Genomic DNA, 18,269 nt, shown 5'->3' with positions numbered 1-18,269 from the left:
GACTGGTACAAATTCTGGAAGCTAGTTGCTGGCCACATGGGACTTGGGATGATTTGGGTGCCACACATTCATCTGGAGAGGAGCAGAGGTCAGAGAACAAGGAAAGGGGGTGGTGGTTCTGTGGCTTTCAACAGGGACATGTCAAAAAGATGTGGACCAAATGTTAGTCTGAAATCATGTTCCCCAAGTCCCCAAATCATTCCCTGCTTTCTTTCCCTGACAGAAACAGGTTGATCTTAGAATAAAGTCAGGGGCTTCTTCTTTTTTTTCTTTTACAATTCCAGATAAAACTTGACAGAAATAAGAACATAGTTTCGCAGGTAGAAGGGTTAGCCTACTGGCTTACCTATAATAGCAACTTCATTTTTCACCGCTCTGTGATATTTTCAGTACTATCTTTAATTGGGAGACAATGAAGTGAGGTTGAATAATTGGCCAGAGGAAGCAATGTTATCTGGAGCTCAGACCCGTGTGGTGGTTCACTGACGACAGAGGTGTCTTGTGGAGACTAAAGACATTGTCTAGAGTTGTGGGACAGCTCTACCACACTGCACTCTCATCCCTTCATTTTGGGTCACTTGGTCAAGCACTTGGTTATTCCCTCTACTCTGAAGTCGTTCACTCTGAGGATACTGTCCACCCTCCTTAGATATAAGCCTTTCTAAGACTCATCTCTCTCTTAAGGGTATGCCATAATTTCCACCATTAATAAGTAATACCACAGCTCCCAAGCAAGATTGTGAAAAGGCTTTGCCACTACCATCATGCAGGAATTAAAAGACCATAAGCAGCCATTATCTGATGGAGATAACTGCTATCAGGCAAATGGTTCTGATGGACTAATCACTCTTGGAGTAGATCAACAGCTCCTCTATGAGCTTTCCTTGTACATATACTTTAAGACAAAGGACTAGAATGTGAAATCCAGACACCTCAAGGATATGTACCCTCACTACCTTTAGGGTCCTAGGAATTTCATTTTAAAGGGCATCAGCAGTAGCTGGGGGGAGGGTGTAACAGGAAAATGACCATTTTTAAGTCAGAAATTTACTCTTTTGTTAAAACAGATTGAGCTATACCTGGGCATGTTTATTGTATAATTACCCATTACTTACACAGCAAGACTCTAAAATTATCCATCTGTACATTTAAAGAAAACTTGAGTGGCTAGAACCCTGTTTCCACAATAATCTTCCTTACTGAATGAAGTGTGTAAGATAGCCATGAAGGGAACTGCTCTTGGTTGACACCCTTCTCTCAATCTGACATACCCCCTCCTTGTCTCTCTAGGGTTCAGGGGTGCCACTGAATGCACTCTGAGAACCCCCAGCCAAATTTTATTTAGGGAGGTGGAAGATCTGCTCCTGACAGCAGAGTTGCATGGGAAAACTGAACTTGGAGGGAAGTACATTTTCCCTAATGCATCCCCTTCCAAAGTAATGGAAGTGATCAGGATGAGAAAAAAATTAGCGTTTCTCAAAGTAGAACATGGACTTGGGAAAAGGTTTGGTGTCTAGAGTGCTTGGCAATCCAAGGTAAGTAATTTTTTTTCCCACTAGAGGGGCGCAGTTTTCTATTAGGAGACAGGAAGGTTCTAGACCAGACTCATGATTCTCAAGCATTTCTCCCCACAGAGCAGTGCCCCTCAGCCCTGTCTTTCAGTGCATAGGTGTGCAGGGGAGTGGGGAGGAGAGCTTTCAATATACAGGGAGAATCTTGGCACAGATCAAGTCCAGATGTGTTCCTCCTTGCTCTAGTGGTGGGCACAAAGGTGGGGACAGCACTTTCTCACTCATGTCGTCTCCTGCTGAGAGCGGTGATAGAAAAGGCCTTTGCAGCACATCTAGCCATCCTGCTTTTCTGATTCCAAATACTTCTTTTTTAATTAAGGATATTTTTAAAATTCATTTTACATACCAATCACAGATCACTCTGTCTTCTCTCCTTCCACCCCTCCTGCCTCCCCCCCTGCAACCCATCCCCCATTCCCTCCTCCAACAAGGCAAGGTCTCCCATGGGGAATCCACAGAGCCTGGTACATTCAGTAGAGGCATGTCTAAGCCCCTCCCCCGCATCAAGGCTGTGTGAGGTGTCCCACCATAGGTAGTGGGCTCCAAAAAGCTGGCTCATGCACCAGGGATGGATCCTGATCCTGCTGCCAGGGGGTCCCCCAAACACTTCTTTATACCCTCAATGGAAAGCTTTAATACCCTTGTTGGAAAAGTAGTCTCACTATGTGACCTTAATGTGCTCATCTCAGTGACAGTGAGGAGTACAACTTGGCTTGAGACACTTGGCCTCTGGATGGGGACAAAGCAGAGTGTGCCTTTATGACTGACAGGACAGGACTGGTTTGGCAGGGAAAATGACTTTCTACTATTGATCCTTCTACATCATTAGTTGCACATATGTAGCTAATCAGTCAGAAAAGTCAATACACTTGACTTAATGAGGGGGAAAAAGGAAAGATTTCCCATGTAGAAAGTCTTCCCCTTCACAAAATCCCCACACTCATCCGAAAACCAAGTGGATTATCAAGACTTCTCTTCTTTTTCATTAGGACTTGTTTACTCTAGGATCCATGCCCAACCCCCCACCCCGCCATACACTTGCATTAGATCTTCAAAATCCATTTTCCTCTATTAAGCACCGATTCATTCAGTATCATGGCTCATGTGGTCAGGACTTTATCGCCTGCTCTAGAGCCAACTTCTAGCAGGAAACTCCAGCAGGAAGATACTGTTACTTTACCAGTTATGTCATGTTGTTTGAATGACTCACTGTAGATCTGATACTGATTTGGACAGTGCTTCTTCAACCACTTGCAGACATCCTGCTGGGTCCACAGGGCCACTGGTTTTGACAGCTTCACCGTGGCTGACTGTGGAGAGAGAAGGGAAGGAGTGTCTGTTAATGTGGCCCCATGCCTGGAAAGGCACGAATGTTCAACATCCTAGTGTGCTTGGTAAAGGCTATAGCCTGAATCCCCTGAAGAGAAATACGTAACTCTTGTTTTCTCCTAACCTCTGCAACCTTCCTCATGATTGAAAACAGACACACATACAGACACACACATACACATACATACAGACATGCTCACAGACACACACAGACACACGAAAAGGTGCAAGAAGAAAGGCAATAAAAGTTTTACTCATTCTTGAGTTATTATCTCTTCTGGGAAAATCCCCTAGAAAGTAGCATTTTCTAAATATTCTAGCAACATGGCAATAGGGTTTCCACACAGGTACTTAAGTTTTAGGGGTGAAATAGCCATTGTCAAGTGCCTTTCTATTTGCTGGAGGTATCTCTCTCTCCTCCCTAATATCCCAGTTGCCTACCAGAGCACTTGCCCCAGCAGGTGAGAATAATTTCAGGACTGACTGCTAGAAGACTTAGATACCAGCATACTAAAAAGTGCTAGTCTGCCTGGGGGCTCTGGACTCAGGGTGGTCCCATGAAGCCTGGAAACATTAGTCATGCCACAGTGGGAAAGCAAGGAGTCAATCCTTCCAGCATGTGGGGAATGGTAATCAGATAATGGGAGTCCTTAGGCTTTATATAGAAGCCAGCTAGTCAGGGCCTTTTACTGATCACTGGATCTCCCAGGGAACTGATCATAAGTAATGAAAAATAAAAATAAAAAACAGGAGGTAAAGGCCAAGCCTTTGATAAATGGCAGATTGCAAATACATTTATTAATAAGCCTTGGCTCTGTCTTCTCCCTCATGGATCCTTGGAATTTAGGTTAGGCTACCTGAAAGTTCCTGTCAATGATTTTATTTTTATCATTCTGAACCAAAATAGTAGGGCTGAAATATTGAGAATTCTTTAAAATATATTCAGTGGTAAAGAGATCTAGGTACTCTTTTATTTTACTCCTCTTTCAACCTGTTAGATTAAGGCAAGGACATAGCCTTAAATTGGCAGGAGTGTGAATTATATCTTCCAAATGCTCATGAACATTTTTATTTTACAGAGAAAGACTTGCTTCAGTTTTAGAACATTTAACAGAAAGAAGTAGGTCTGGCCTGCAATTATTCTTTGCTTGCTTACTCTTGACCACTATTTATGTCAAAGAAATTATGACACAAAATTTATTTTCTAGTTTGTAATATCTAGTTTGTTTTTAAGCAATTTGTAATTACTACACTCCAATGTTCCAATTTTAAGAAAAAAGTATTAAGAGAGAATGGTATAGATAGATCATGAGATGTTTATCAAAAATGGGGAGCAGGGGAAGGAATATGCAAATATTCAGATAGCACTTTTTATTAATATGTTTCTAACTGAATGATTCCTTGAACTGTCACATACAAAATAATCACAAGTAATACTTTCACTTTTTACTTTGTTATGTGTTGAATGTCAAAGGCTCCCATAGCTCCTATATTTGAATAGTTGGTGCAGTTATCTGGGATGGGAGGTATGACCTTGTTGGAGGGTGTGTGCCAGTGGGTGTGGGCTTGGGCCATTTCTAGTGCTCTATCTGTCTCTGCATGCACTGAGGTTCTGGATCCAGATGTGAACTCCCAGCTGTTCCTTCCCTCCATGATCATGGATCCAGATGAGAACTCTGAGTTGTTCCTTCCTTCCATAATCATGGGCTCTCACTCTCTGAAACCATAACCCAAATTAAATGTTTTCTTTTATAAATTAACAACAATAATTGTGTTTTTATCACAACAATAGAAAAGTAGCTAAGCCAACATGTAATAATTTTTGTGCTTATCAAATGTATTAAAATATATTTTTGCAAAATGATAACATGTATGTGTATTCATGCAATGTGATTGGCATTACTTCTGCTATTAAGAACCAATGTTTTCAGCCACTGAATTTCAGCATGGCATGTGACCATCCTGACCAATGGAGTACAGTGGAATTCATGCTACATGATTTCTGAGGCTGGGCCTTAAAAGACACAGCTTCTACTTGGCTCACACTTCAGTGTTCACCCTTGGAACTCAACCACCATGCTGTAGTCTAGTTCATGGTATGAGATCATATGTAGGAGTTTCCATTATTCCCCCACAAAGGTCTTCCCTGACATCCACTATCAACCATTAATAAAACGAACAAACAAACATCAGATAAATCTAACCTCAAGCCTCTGAATCTTCTCTTGGGGATCACAGATGCCATAAAGCAAAAGCCTGGGCTTCTTAATGTTCCAAATTAATTCTCGACACATCTCAAGGATTTGTGGTAGTTTGATCTACAGCTCAAGTAATGAGAACACCAAGAAGCTCACTGTGCTCCCCTGAGTGTCTTGTATGTAACAAGACAGATGGTGCAGGAACAGGTAAAAAAATAGCAACTGAATGAGTTAATGAACCGAGATGATTTTCATTCAACCAGTATTCTTAGGCATGACTCACCATTAGGCTTCAGGTCCAGTCCTGGCTGCTCTTTCCTACAATATATTGAGCTCATGTGGCTCCTAATCAAACATGGCCACCCCTGCCTAACACTCTTCAGCCCCATCTAAGGATGCAGCCATTGTCTTCTTCATATGGGCTGTTTTCCTAATTTCAATGAGAGAGAAAAACTTTGGTCTTGAAGAATTCAAGTGAGCACATGTTTTTATACCTGCTGTTGTTTTGATGCTGATGTTTAATCTTTTTTCTTTTGCCCATTGTGACATTCTTCCCTTTTGCATGATCAAAAAAAACTAGAATTTGAGAGCTTTTAGGTAGAAATGTACTTTGTAGCATGTTTCACAAGTCAGCACCTCTGAGTCTGGCTCTTTCCTACTCTGAAAACTTTGCCCTCAGATTAGCTGAATGAGTTTAGAGCTGACACATCATTATCCTGAAACTCCTGCAAGTTTCTCTCAAGTAAAGCTAATCAAATTTTTTGAAGACGCCTATAAACCAGTCAGAGAAGACTGTAAATTAGGACAGGGAAGGCAGGAGAATGAAGTTGCTTATACATCAATACATTCAACTTCCTTAGCCCGAAAGGTCATTCTTTAACTTGTTCATTTCCTAGGGAACAGAGGACTCAAGCCCATCAGCTAGGCTTCAAAGGATGATTTACCCAAACTTGTCAAGTCAACTCAGAACACCTCCTCACCAGCCTGTCATGGATGCCTTTCTTAGATAGTTTCCTTTTATCAGAAACTCAGTGGTTCTAAAGCTAACAATCACTCTTCCTTCGGAATATATTCTACTATAACTAATTATGAATTTGGTGATATCTGCTTGAAAGGAGTAAACTCTAGCTTGAGACTGTGTGAACTCACAGGGATATGCTCCCATGAGAACATAACAAATGGAACGGGGGGGGGGGGGTGTGAGGTTGAGCTCCTACCATTAAAACTCACTGTTTAATATCTCTTTAACCAATTGTGACTGAACATCATGACCCTGTTTATCAGCTAGTTCTTAACCAGGGTCGCATTATTAAATTGTTATTAGTCTGCTACACATCAACTAGTTAAGGGGCAGCATTAATGAGTCATAGTGACAACAATCCCCCGGTCTGCTCTAGGTTTTAGATTTATTCTCCCTCCACTTCTCTTTTGTAGCGCTAAGGTGATCCTCAGTCATAGTTCCTTATAGCAGCAGTATCCCATTAGTTCCTTCCCAACCTCAATCGAGCTTTGAGAGTGAATACCATAACCTGATGCCCTTGAGGAGCTTAAACTTACTTCTATGCATGAATTGGAACAAGAGGCTAAATCTATTGCCATGCATGGAATTAACATATTGCCCTCTCCAGAAGGTGAGAGCAGGAGGTGCGTAGGTGTCCCATCCTTGCACTGGCCTCCTTCTCTCTGCCTTCCAGTGCTCATGCTCCTCTTTGTATCTATCACTAGATGATCATTTTCTCATTTTTAAAAATAGCTGCCAGGTCTTCTTTTTCCCTCACAGTAGGAAACTAAACCCAAATAATAATAGTCCAAACAGCTGAGATAAAGCATTTCATATTTGCTAGGAACAGTAAACTAATAGAAAAAAAAAATCCTGCCCAACGGCAAACATTAAAAAAACATTTACCCCACTTCTCTTTCTGCATGCTCAGTTTTACCACATCATTCCTCGATTTACAACCCCAGAGACAATTTTGGTTTGTTTTGCTGCCCTAAAAGAGGCCTGAGGCAGTTTATTATTTTAACCTCTGTGCACTGTGACATGAAGCAGGATTCCAGACATTTCCTTTCTGAACTAGTCCTGGTCTTTATATCGACAAAATGAAAATGCATTTCAGACACTTTTACTTTCTCTTTTACAGACAGTTTCTGCAAGACTCATATCCTGAGGGAAAGGTTGTTTGAAAAATATTATTATTTTTACAAATGATTTTTATTTTAATTTATCCATATGTACTAATTTCAACTATGTTTTATAGTAATTTATAATTTGTGTTTAGCCAGAAAGTAGTCTTATGTAGTAAATTTTGAGCTTTCCAAGGTAAAGATGAAGCTTTCCTGCTAAGTAATGAAATAATTAAGTGTTTTAAAGAAATTTAGTATTGAAAGAACATATTGCCTTTAAAGCCAAATTTTATTTTTTAATCTAATTACCCCTTGCCTTTTTTTTTCTTTATGCAATACAAATTCCCTCTTAATTTACTTGGCTTTGAATTATAAGAGAACACTGTAATTGCAAGCATGTAATTACTAGTCTTTACTGGATGAGTTTGTGTGAGTCCTAAATGGTTAATTGTGAAAAATCAGAGAGCTTTTTTTTTTTTTTTATAGCTATTGGTGGGAAATGAGGCTCATAGACAACTATCAGAAAGGGGCAAATATGACTTCAGTATCTCAGTGTAAGCCAGTTTGACATGCTATAGGAGCTTCCTTCTCTTACTTTCCTACAATGCTTTGTCTTAATTAATTGTCTGTTTTTTGTGATAAGACACCAAGATCAAGGCACTTAGATGAGAAAGGGTTTATTTGGGGTTCATAGTTTCAAAAACTGAATTGATTACCATCGTGGTGGGAAGCAGGACAGCAAGCAGGCATGCATGGCGCTGGAGGAGTAGCTGAGAGCTAACATCTTTTGACATGACCATGAGGCAGAGAGCATACTGGGAATAAGGTGCCTTAAAACCCTTCCCCAGTGACACACCTCCTTCAATAAGGCCATACCTCCTAATCCCTCCAAAACAATTCCATCAACAGGGGACCAGTGATTCAAATACATGAGTCTATAGAGGGCCATTATTATTCAAACCATCACATACGCTTTCTTTAGTTCCCTGTTCTCTTTTGCTGACTACTTTTGTGGTATCATAGTTAAGACTGCAGAAAGAAGAAAGAAGAGTCTATTTCAAATTAACCCATTTTTATTAATCTATAAGTTGCCTAATGGCTTGTGGTTTACTGGTATCTTAACATCTTCTCATGGTGGCAGCTGGCAGTGTCTGTCTGACTCAGTCTTCCACTTCCCAGAATTCTTCTCTGCTTGTCCCACTTATACTTCCTGCCTGGCTACTGGCCAATGAGTGTTTTATTTATTAACCAATCAGAGCAACACATTTGACATACAGAACATCCCACAGCATCAGAGCTCTGTGTGGATCTAATGATTTTGTTTTCATACCATGATATAAGGTGATAAACTGCAAACTGTATTTCCATCCCAATTTTTTGATAGAGACTCCATTCTCTTGATTAGACTCACAATAGATCCTTCTATTTCTCTTATATTCCACATAGAATCTATTAGAGAAACCTGAGGGACCTATTATTAAGTATATCAAACTCCATCTCTCTTACCATTATGCTCTCAAAATTCAAATGGAGGGAGTGGCATGCTATACCTAGCCAACTGCATCCGACTGTCCAGTAAAACCAGCAGAATTCTATCTTCCCTTAGTCTTCAATTTAAACATTTAAAATGGTATATTAGGCTTCACATCATCTCTATACCAAATGTCACTGATGTAATTTTGATCATGCCTTCTTAATATTTTCCTTTCTCACTATTACAATCTCTTTGCTTGCTTAGAAGTGCTAACGATGTCCAATAATTTTGCCTTGAATGCTCTTGTATCTACATTGTCTTACTCCTTACCTCCATCAGCCTTTGCTCAAATGTTCCTTCTCAGTAAGAGTCATAATCCCTGTCTTCCTGTTTAGAAATCCAACATCCTTCCCTCAGGCACTTCCGGTTCTCTTTACCTCACTCTACTGCTTCTTTCTCTGAGGCAAGCACATGCAGCATACTACATAATTCACTCATTTGATCTATTGTTTACTATGTGACTCTTCTCAGTGACTTGTACCTTGTATAAAAGTTGAAGTCTTTCTTATTCTGTGAGAAATTCCAAACTTCAGAACAGTGCCCCGCACAAGGCACTCAATAATCATCTGGTGAACCAATGGAAGAATTGTCTGGAACGTCATCATGTATTACTGCTCCTTTATTCTCCAAGTGTCAGAAAACTGGTTCAAGTCCCAGTTGTGCTCTTGAAATTCTCAAGTTGAAGCATCCTCTCCTCCCATTAGATTTTTCCTGTACTGACTGAGCAGAAGTTGCAGAATTTGCAGAAAAAATAATGCCGAAGCTGTCTAGCACCATAATTCTTAGCAGCATAGCTCACATCCCTGAGTTTTAATCTTTTTTTCTTTTCTTTCTTTCTATTTTTTATTGACACAGAGAATGATGAGACAAGAGAAGTTTGGCATTTGGAGTCATGCAGGCTTTCAGTGAAAGCCAGCTTCATCAATCACTAGTACCATGGATCTTGAAACAGTCCCTGGACCATTCTGAACATACTTCTCATCTCAATATATTACAGATAATTCTTACCCTGAGGTTTGTAAAAGCATTAGAAATTGTTTATCTAAGGCATTTAAATAGTACCCGAATGCACAATACTATGTGTCCAGAAAGAATACATTAATGCATCTTCAACTGTATTCATAGGCCTCTCCACTGGATTCTCAAGCTTGATTTGGCATGGCACAGTGGGCTCTGGTGCTCCTTGGAGACCAGGTAACTTGAGTGGTGGGCACAGTGACACAGTGTTACGTACACCGAGTGGATCTGGTGGGGAAGAGGAAAGGTGGGAGCTGGGGACTGGGATGAGTGGATGGAGGCGATACTGCAGTTGGGATATATTGAATAAGAGAAGAATTTTTTTAAAATTGATCCTTTAAAAAAAGACTGACAGAAAGACAGCTACTAAAGAAGGAGTAGGATTAGGCACCAGTGGATAGAGATGGATATGAAAGGTGAGAAAATACAGTAAAAAGGAGAAATGAAAAAAAAATCAAATGAAGAGAGGCAATGATATGTCCCTTCTTATTCAGACATTCTATTTATTCTGAGAACTACACAAATATGACCTCCTGGAGTTTATGGGAAGTTAACCACTGGTTTCTGCCTCAGACTCACTGTCAACCTTCCCTATTTCCAAAGTGTCCTAACCACATACCAAACGCACAGCTCAGATTGCCCAGGTAGCTCACATGGCTATTTATAAAGAAAGACAAACTATTTATTCACATGTGCAGATGCTGCTAACCTACCCAGATATGCCAATACTGCTAATCTACACACGTGTGCAGATGCTGCTGATCAAAAGTGTCACAGGGGATGCCTGTAAGCAAGGCTGGTAAAATCTACTGTCTCCAAAGTGCATGTTGTTGGCACCAGAGTTCCTAACAATAAAAATCTCATAGAATAAACAGGCAAACAACAAGACACAAGTTGCATCTTGATGGGAATGTCATTCTTTATGCTGTGAATGAATTGCTCTGATTGGTTAATAAATAAAATGTTGATTGGCCAGTAGCCAGGCAGGAAGTATAGGTGGGACAGGCAGAGAAGAGAATTCTGGAAAGAGTCAGGAGTCACCAGCTAGACACAGAGGAAGCAAGATGTGAAGGCAGAACTGAGAAAAGGTACCAAGCCATATGGCTAAACATAAATAAGAATTATGGGTTAGTTTAAATGTAAGAGCTAGTTAGTGGTAGGCCTGAGCTAATGGCTGAGCAGTTTTAATTAATATAAGCTTCTGAGTGATTATTTTATAAGTGGCTGAGGGGTCTGTGGGGCTGGGCAGGACCAGAGAAAACTTCAGCTACAGCATCTAGCAACCTGTATGGCTTTGGTTACCAGGGCCTGTTCTTTCTATTAGCTCAATTGCTAATCTTGTCAAGAGATATATAGAGGATCACACTGTGCTTTGAGTCTGACTTGTCTTAACATAGCAGGAAAACCCACCACTCAACCACACACATGAACACAGCCTACAAGAGATGTGTGTACAACACACAAAGGCATAACCACACTGCATGCATGTTATTAACATTTTTTATCTGAATGATAAAATCACAACAAAAGCAAATATGAAAACAAATATGAACTATTATGATGCTATTGATTATTATCATTACATATTTCTGCAACAATGCCTTTGGAACAACAGTAGAGTGCATATATGACAGTGATGTCTTCGTTGCAAAGAAACCAGGTATAATATGACTAGAGGTCTTCAGTAACAAGTTTGCATCTCTTTCCTCACTTCTTGAGTCTGGTGGACATGTTGAAGCCATGTAGATTACCTTGACAAAAGTACAAGGTACAGATAAAGTTGGTTCATGTCTAAGATGAATTCTTGAGTAAACTTGCATCTTTTCTGTATTCTTTTGAAAACTTTGTGAGAACATGCATAATCAAGCCTGACCAAACAGATCTTGGGACTGTGTCAGAAGGGTATTTATAAAGTCATTCCAAACAGTATTAGGAACAGTATAGTGACCAAGAATATGGGAAAATTTGTTGACTCCAGAAAAATCATCTCAAATCTTTCCAACAATTTACAAAGCAACTACCACATTTGACTTATAGAGGAACAGACTCAGGGAAGTCAAGCAGCACATATGAAATCATTGTTAATGAGCCTTAGGTATATAATGAGCATTTGGTATACATGCAGTAAAGTTACACAGCATAGAGACTTAGCATTACTCTAGCTTGATAGACATAATGGAAAAATAAAGGTCAGGAATGTGCTCTATGTTATTGATACTCCTAGTGCTGCATGGCTTTCTTGATCATTCATTTAAGATAAATGTAAATAAAGAAGAAGAAGGTCATACTATTGTCCTGGTATGTTCAGGGCAGAGATAAACTAATCTGCCCTCCCACTCAGTTCCTTCCCACCTTATGAATGGAGGACACATTTGCTATGCATTACAATTGGATGGTGATAATCTTTCTATTTCAGTGGTATTGCCAATAAAAAGACAACAAAAATACTTACTTTGTCCATAATGTAAAACTGAAAGCAAATTAAAATAATAGAATAGCTGAATATTTAATTTTCATGATTTTTACAGAAAATGGAAGAGAATGAATCCTACAGAACTTAAGGCCACTGAACTCTTGGTCCTAGAGAGAAAGCATAAGCACCCCAAAATTGCTGCTGCTGTACTGGGGTAGATAATGGGATAATAATGAAAATTTCCAAAATCTGGAAAGCATAGTGTCTGTGCAATGCTTGCAATTCCAGTCTTAAACTTACTTAAAGGATACCTCAGCTCCCAGCTCCATGGATTATTGGTCACTATAGTCTGTCTACCTGTTCCACTCAGCCAAATGATGACCTACTTCAATCGAATGTATTGGATGCTTTGGGCCCTCAGCATTCACACACTGATGCCCTAATTCTGAGTTAGTTAATCCTAGTTCTGAATTTGTATTTAGATACAGATTTATGTTACAGGAGGGTGGATCCCATTTGACAGAATTAGTAGCATTATAATAGGAGACACCAGAGCATACATACCCTTTCTCCCTCTACTCCCTTCTCTCTCTCTTCTCACCACAGTGAGAGTGGCCATCTGTGAACCCAGAGGTTATTTCTTACCTAGAGACTGACCATTACAACACCCCAATCTCAGACTTCTAGCCTCCAGAACATTGAGAAAACACAGTTCTGTCAATTAAGCTGCCAAGTCTGTGACTTTTGTCATGGCATATAAAGTTAAATCACATGGGACCAAACTAGTCCAGAGACTGGTCAATTCAAACGCAACACCCCCAGAGTCTAAGATTGATGGACCCTTGGAAATCTCACTACCAGTATATAATCAACAGGAAGATAAAGTAAACATGATGAATTATATGATAATCAAGGAAATCTATTTTCTTGTATATTTGTACTTGACTTTGAGTACTAGCTTTTACATGATTGAAGAAAAAAATCATTGAGGACTTGCTTTACTAGCCTAGTTCATCAATTTTAGAGACTGTTTTTTTCAGAATCCATGCCTAGGTATCCATCTTTATGGCCACATTCTCTTCTGAACAAATAATTATACATCCTTATTTGATTCATAACCTAAATACTTCTTTTGTTTCTATAATCACAGTATTTGCTTTCTAATCTTACCACGATCAAAGAAAGCATGCAAAAAGAGTTTTAAGAAAGGGATTAAAGTGAAAAACACTTTTCTTGTCTTGGCAGTGTAGCTGGAGAGTTTTCTCTCCGGGTCCTGCCAAGCCCCAGCAGTCCAACAGCCCACTTATAAAATAAACACACCGATGCTTATATTATTTAAACTGTTTGGCCTAATGGCTCAGGCTTCTAGCTATCTAGTTCTTACATCTTAAATTAATCCATTTCTATAAATCTATACCTTGCCACATGGCTCGTGACTTACTGGCATCTTCACATACTGCTTGCCATGGTGGTGGCTGGCGGTGTCTCCCTCTGCCTTACTGTTCTCTCAGTTCTCTTCTCTGTTAGTCCCGCCTATACTTCCTGCCTGGCTACTGGTCAATTAGTGTTTTATTTATTGACCAATCAGAGTAACACATTTGACATACAGACCATTCCACAGCATGGCAGCTATTTTTTTTTAAAGAACTTATATATGGTCTTACATTAAGTCAAACATCTCCTTTCTTCAACTTCAGTTGCAATTTCTAGGGCATGTATAGCTTGTATATGAAATATCCACCAAAAATGATTATGCATCAAAGGCATGGTCCCTAAGACAAGCAATATCCAGGGGAAGAGGTTTGTCAGGGGTTTGTGGGAGAGTTTTCCACCTTGACTAATCAACTGATAGATTCAAAATGTGAACAGACCATTGGAAAGTGGTGAAACTGTGGACAGTGGGGCGTGGTTGGAAGAATCAGGTGGTTGTGTGCAGGTCTTTGGAGGGGAATTCTTCTCCTGGTTTCTCCCCATTACCACTTTCCGCTTCCTGGTCTCCATGAGATAAGAAGCCTTCTTTAGCCACACAATTCTGTCATTATATTTCAGTCTTGTTAAAGATCTGGAGACAACAGAGTGGGCCAACAGGGTGAAAGATGTGAGTCAGACACATCTTTCCTGATTTAAACTGTTCCTCGCAGATGTTGTCACAGCAAGGGACAGTCAGGTAACATAAACGCTAACATCTTCATGGCTTTTCTTCTTGATGTCTTTAATTCACTGGGATTTAGGAGTTTATTGGTAGCTCAGTAGGAATAATTAGTAACTAACAAATTTATCATTTCTTCCCGCATCTATCCATCCATTACCAATTTTAGCTCTATGGATCATTTTTATAACCTTAAACAGTATACTTCTATTTATATGAATTTCAAATATAAACTCCTTTAACTTTTTTCTTTACTTGTTTTGCTCTTCCAAAGTCCCACATTTTGCATCTACAATATTGCTATTATCTTGTCAACATTATTTATTCAATCTGACAGTCTCTCCATTCTTCTGGAGATTGACCTGAAGTTAAAAATCAGTAAATGTTATTTACTTTATTATGATTGTGTAAATTTTGTTCAAATGCTGAGCCAATTAGCCCAGTTAGCATGATTTTTTTCTTGTACCACATTCTTGGCAGTCCAGTGTCACATCTTTTGAGAATCCTAGAGAAGTTTCCCAACAGAAAAATAAAATATATTTCTGACATTCCAGCTATTGCTGAAATTCATGCCACAGTTTAATTTATTTTATATTTGGAACATAAGTTCTTATCAAGTTTTGGGTCTTTGCACTATCTAATTTCTTCCTTCCTGCCTGTCTCATTCCCTTTTCTTTGCTGTTCACTCAAACCTGCAGTCTTTCTGACTCTGTCCTCCTAAGTGCTGGGATCACAGGATGCTTTTCAGTCTAAAAAAATATGCATTACTAATGACTATAATTATAGTCTCCATTTATCTTCTTCCTTCCCCTTTCTCAAATATCTACTGTATGAATTCCTCTTGGCTACAATTCAGCCTAGTTTTGATGGGTCGATGGTTGGATGGATAGGTGGGTGGATGAATGGAAGGGGGAATGCATGGATGGGTGGGTGGGTGAATGGATAGAGGAGTAGATGCATGGATAGATGGATGGATGGATGGATGGATGCATGGATGGATGATTTCCTGGATGCTTCTTTTTCCCTTTCTTAGTTTGCATATTCTGCTTGCTAAAACACAAGCAGAAGACACTTTCTAAGTAGCCTTTGCATGTCATAAAAGGGTTTTATCCTATTTTCACACTTTGGTCATTATAATGACTAGACATGGAGTTCTAAGTTGAAAAACAGTATCCCATATAATTCTGACAACATATAGTCTGTGTCTTTCTACCACCAAAAATCTTGTGAGAGGGCTGCACTAGTTTCACTATAGGATGTAACATTTTCTTTCTTCCTTTTTCTTTCTTTCTTTCTTTCTTTCTTTCTTTCTTTCTTTCTTTCTTTCTTTCTATTTATTTATTTATTTATTTTTATTTTATTTATTTATTTTTTTGAGACAGAGCTTCTCTTTGTAGCTCTGGCTGTCCTGGAACTTGCTCTGTAGACCAGGCTGGCCTTGGACTCAGAAATCCTCCTGCCTCTGCCTCCTAAGTTCTGTGATTAAAGGGCTGCTCCACCACTGGTTATTCTTTCTTTTTTAACATATTTTTTAAGTTGAGGAAAAAAAATTATACGGAATATTTTGATCATGATTTCCCCTCCTCCAGTTCATCCCAGATCCACCTCACCTCCCTACCCACCAGACTTGATATCCCCCAAATCAATATCCTTTCCCCACAGTTCCTGTAATGAACATCCTACTTTTGATTTCTGTGAGTTTGACTATTGAAGGTACCTTATACACATATCTGAGAAGAGTGATTTTTGTGGCTGTCTTTTTTTTTTTACAATTATAATGCCCTCATGTTCATTCATGTTGCATCATGTTTTTAGATTTTATTAATTTTATTTTATTGTATTGGTGCTTTGTTTGCATGTATGTGTAGGCATTATGTACATGCAATGCCAATGGACAATGGATGCCAGAAAAGGGCATACATACTCTGGAACTGGAGTTACAGACAATTGTGAGTCACTATGTGGGTGATGAGAACTGAAACCCTGTCTTCTGGAAGAGCAATCAGTGAGTGCTCTTAACTACTGAGCCATCTCTCCAGCTCCTAAACTTCCTCTCTGATGTTGAACATTTCCCTTATATCGTGCATTTTATTTATCCATTCATCTATCTATGGATACTTTCTCAGGTGTAATCAATCCTAAAAATGATTGATTCTAGATAGCAAGGACCAAAACCAGGAAATCAGGAGGGTTGTGCCCCCTTGATTGAGAATATTTATGATTTGAGCTAAGCTGGAGGTTAGTGTATGGATCCAGGAGATATTCTCCAAGTACATGCTATACTCCTGTGTATATACTGGTAGGTAGCTCAATCAGTTTTCTTATGACAAGGATGGAATTGGGGTAACTTTTACCATTTGCCTTGTGAACAGTACTGCAGTGAACATGGGTGTATAAATATGAGATCCTGTTTTAATTCATTTAGGTACATGACACAGATATTGAACATTAATATTTAAGAAAAAATATCTTTCTCACATACCATACACAGTCTCTTCCTACATTAGGAGTCAGCAATTATGTCCCATGGACCAAATATAACCTCTCTCTTATTGAAAGCTAATAAGCTGTCTTTATATTTATAAGTGGTTGAAAATAAAAAAAAAGAGGACAAAAATTTTCTGGAATATGAAAATTATGAGCAACTCAAATTTCATTTTCCTAAGCATTTCTGGCACAGGACCATGTTCATCTGTCCTCATGCTACCAAAATCTGGGGTGAATAATGGTGACGGGGACTGTGTGGCTTGTGGAGATGAAAATATTTACTATTGGAACCTTTACAGAAAAGGTTTGCTGACTCTTGTTCTACATGACAGATTTTTCTCAATTTCATCTGCCAAGTAAAATACTAGTTTTTAAATTTTAAATTCTAGTTCAATTTTGAAGGAAGGTCTACCTATTTTTTTCTAATTTGCTCCTTTGTAAAGCATCAGGACTTAATGCATGTACACAAGTGAGTGTAAATGGGTTTGTGGAACTGCACTTCTGTGTGTGTGTGTGTGTGTGTGTGTGTGTGTGTGTGTGTGTGTGTGTGTAGGTATGGAGACAACCACTGCTGTTGTTCCTCAATAGCTGCCTACCTCCCCACCTTCCAATGAGAGACTAAACATCCCAGAACTTGCTAAGCAGCAAGCAGGCTAGGCTGGCAGGCCCGAGAGCCCCAGGGATGTGTCTGTCTTTGCCTCCCCAGCTCTTTGATAATGGTGCTTTCTCAGAAAATTGGGAATCAATCTACCTCCATACCCAGCTACCCAATTTGGCATATACCCAAAGGACGCTCCATCCTTCCACAAGGATACTTTCTCAATTATGTTCACAGCAATATTATTCATAATAGCCAGAACCTGGAAATAATCTAGATGTCCCCCAAATAAAGAATGGATGAAGAAAATGTGGTATATTTCTACAATTGAGTATTACTCAGTTGTTAAAAAATGACATCATGAAATGTGTGGGCAAATGAATGTAGCTAGAAAAAAATCATCCTGAGTAAGGTAACCCAGACCCAGAAAGACAAACATGATATGTACTCACTTTTAAGTGGTTATTAGCTGTTAAGGAAATGATAATCAGGCTACAATCTACAGATCCAGGGAAGCTGAGTAACAAAGAGGGCTCAAGGCAGGGAGGGAGGACACAGATCTCCCTGGGAAGAGGAATTAGAAAAGATCTTCTAGGTAGGCTGGGAGTGGGTGGTGATGGGAACAGAAGGGATGGGGCAGGGGTGGAGGGAGAGAGTATTGGGAGAGAAAAATAGAATAGCCCAGCATTTCAGAGGTGAGGTAGAAACCCAGTGCAATGGAAACTCCCAGGAATCTGTAAGGGCCTAAACCCATCTTCTATAACCAGGCAAGGCCTCCAGTAGAGGGACTGGGATACCAACTGAGCCACTAAACCTTCAACCTACAATTTGTCTTGCCTGAAAGATGGG

General features: G+C 39.5%; 1 protein-coding gene across 7 annotated transcripts in view; it reads right to left on the bottom strand.

Moving 5' to 3' along the window:
- Samd12 (sterile alpha motif domain containing 12) overlaps window positions 1–18,269 on the bottom strand; it is a 435,192-nt gene that overhangs the window by 252,191 nt on the left and 164,732 nt on the right. For 5 of the 7 annotated variants that reach the window (XR_013046324.1, XM_042264520.2, XM_006982393.4 and 2 more), the window contains exon 3: window positions 2,752–2,881. Coding sequence is in view for 6 of the 7 variants with exons in the window: in XM_042264520.2 (XP_042120454.1) it covers window positions 2,752–2,881 (130 nt within the window). In the remaining variant the exon portion in view is untranslated. The remainder of the gene's footprint in view (window positions 1–2,751; window positions 2,882–18,269) is intronic. The other 2 variants (XM_016000932.3, XM_076555778.1) reach the window with 1 other exon arrangement.

Source organism: Peromyscus maniculatus, chromosome 20 (assembly GCF_049852395.1).
Source record: "Peromyscus maniculatus bairdii isolate BWxNUB_F1_BW_parent chromosome 20, HU_Pman_BW_mat_3.1, whole genome shotgun sequence".
In the NCBI taxonomy this organism is placed as follows: Eukaryota; Metazoa; Chordata; class Mammalia; order Rodentia; family Cricetidae; genus Peromyscus; species Peromyscus maniculatus.
The sequence above is the reverse complement of the archived record's forward strand: the minus strand, read 5'-3'. Positions and strand labels throughout refer to the sequence as shown.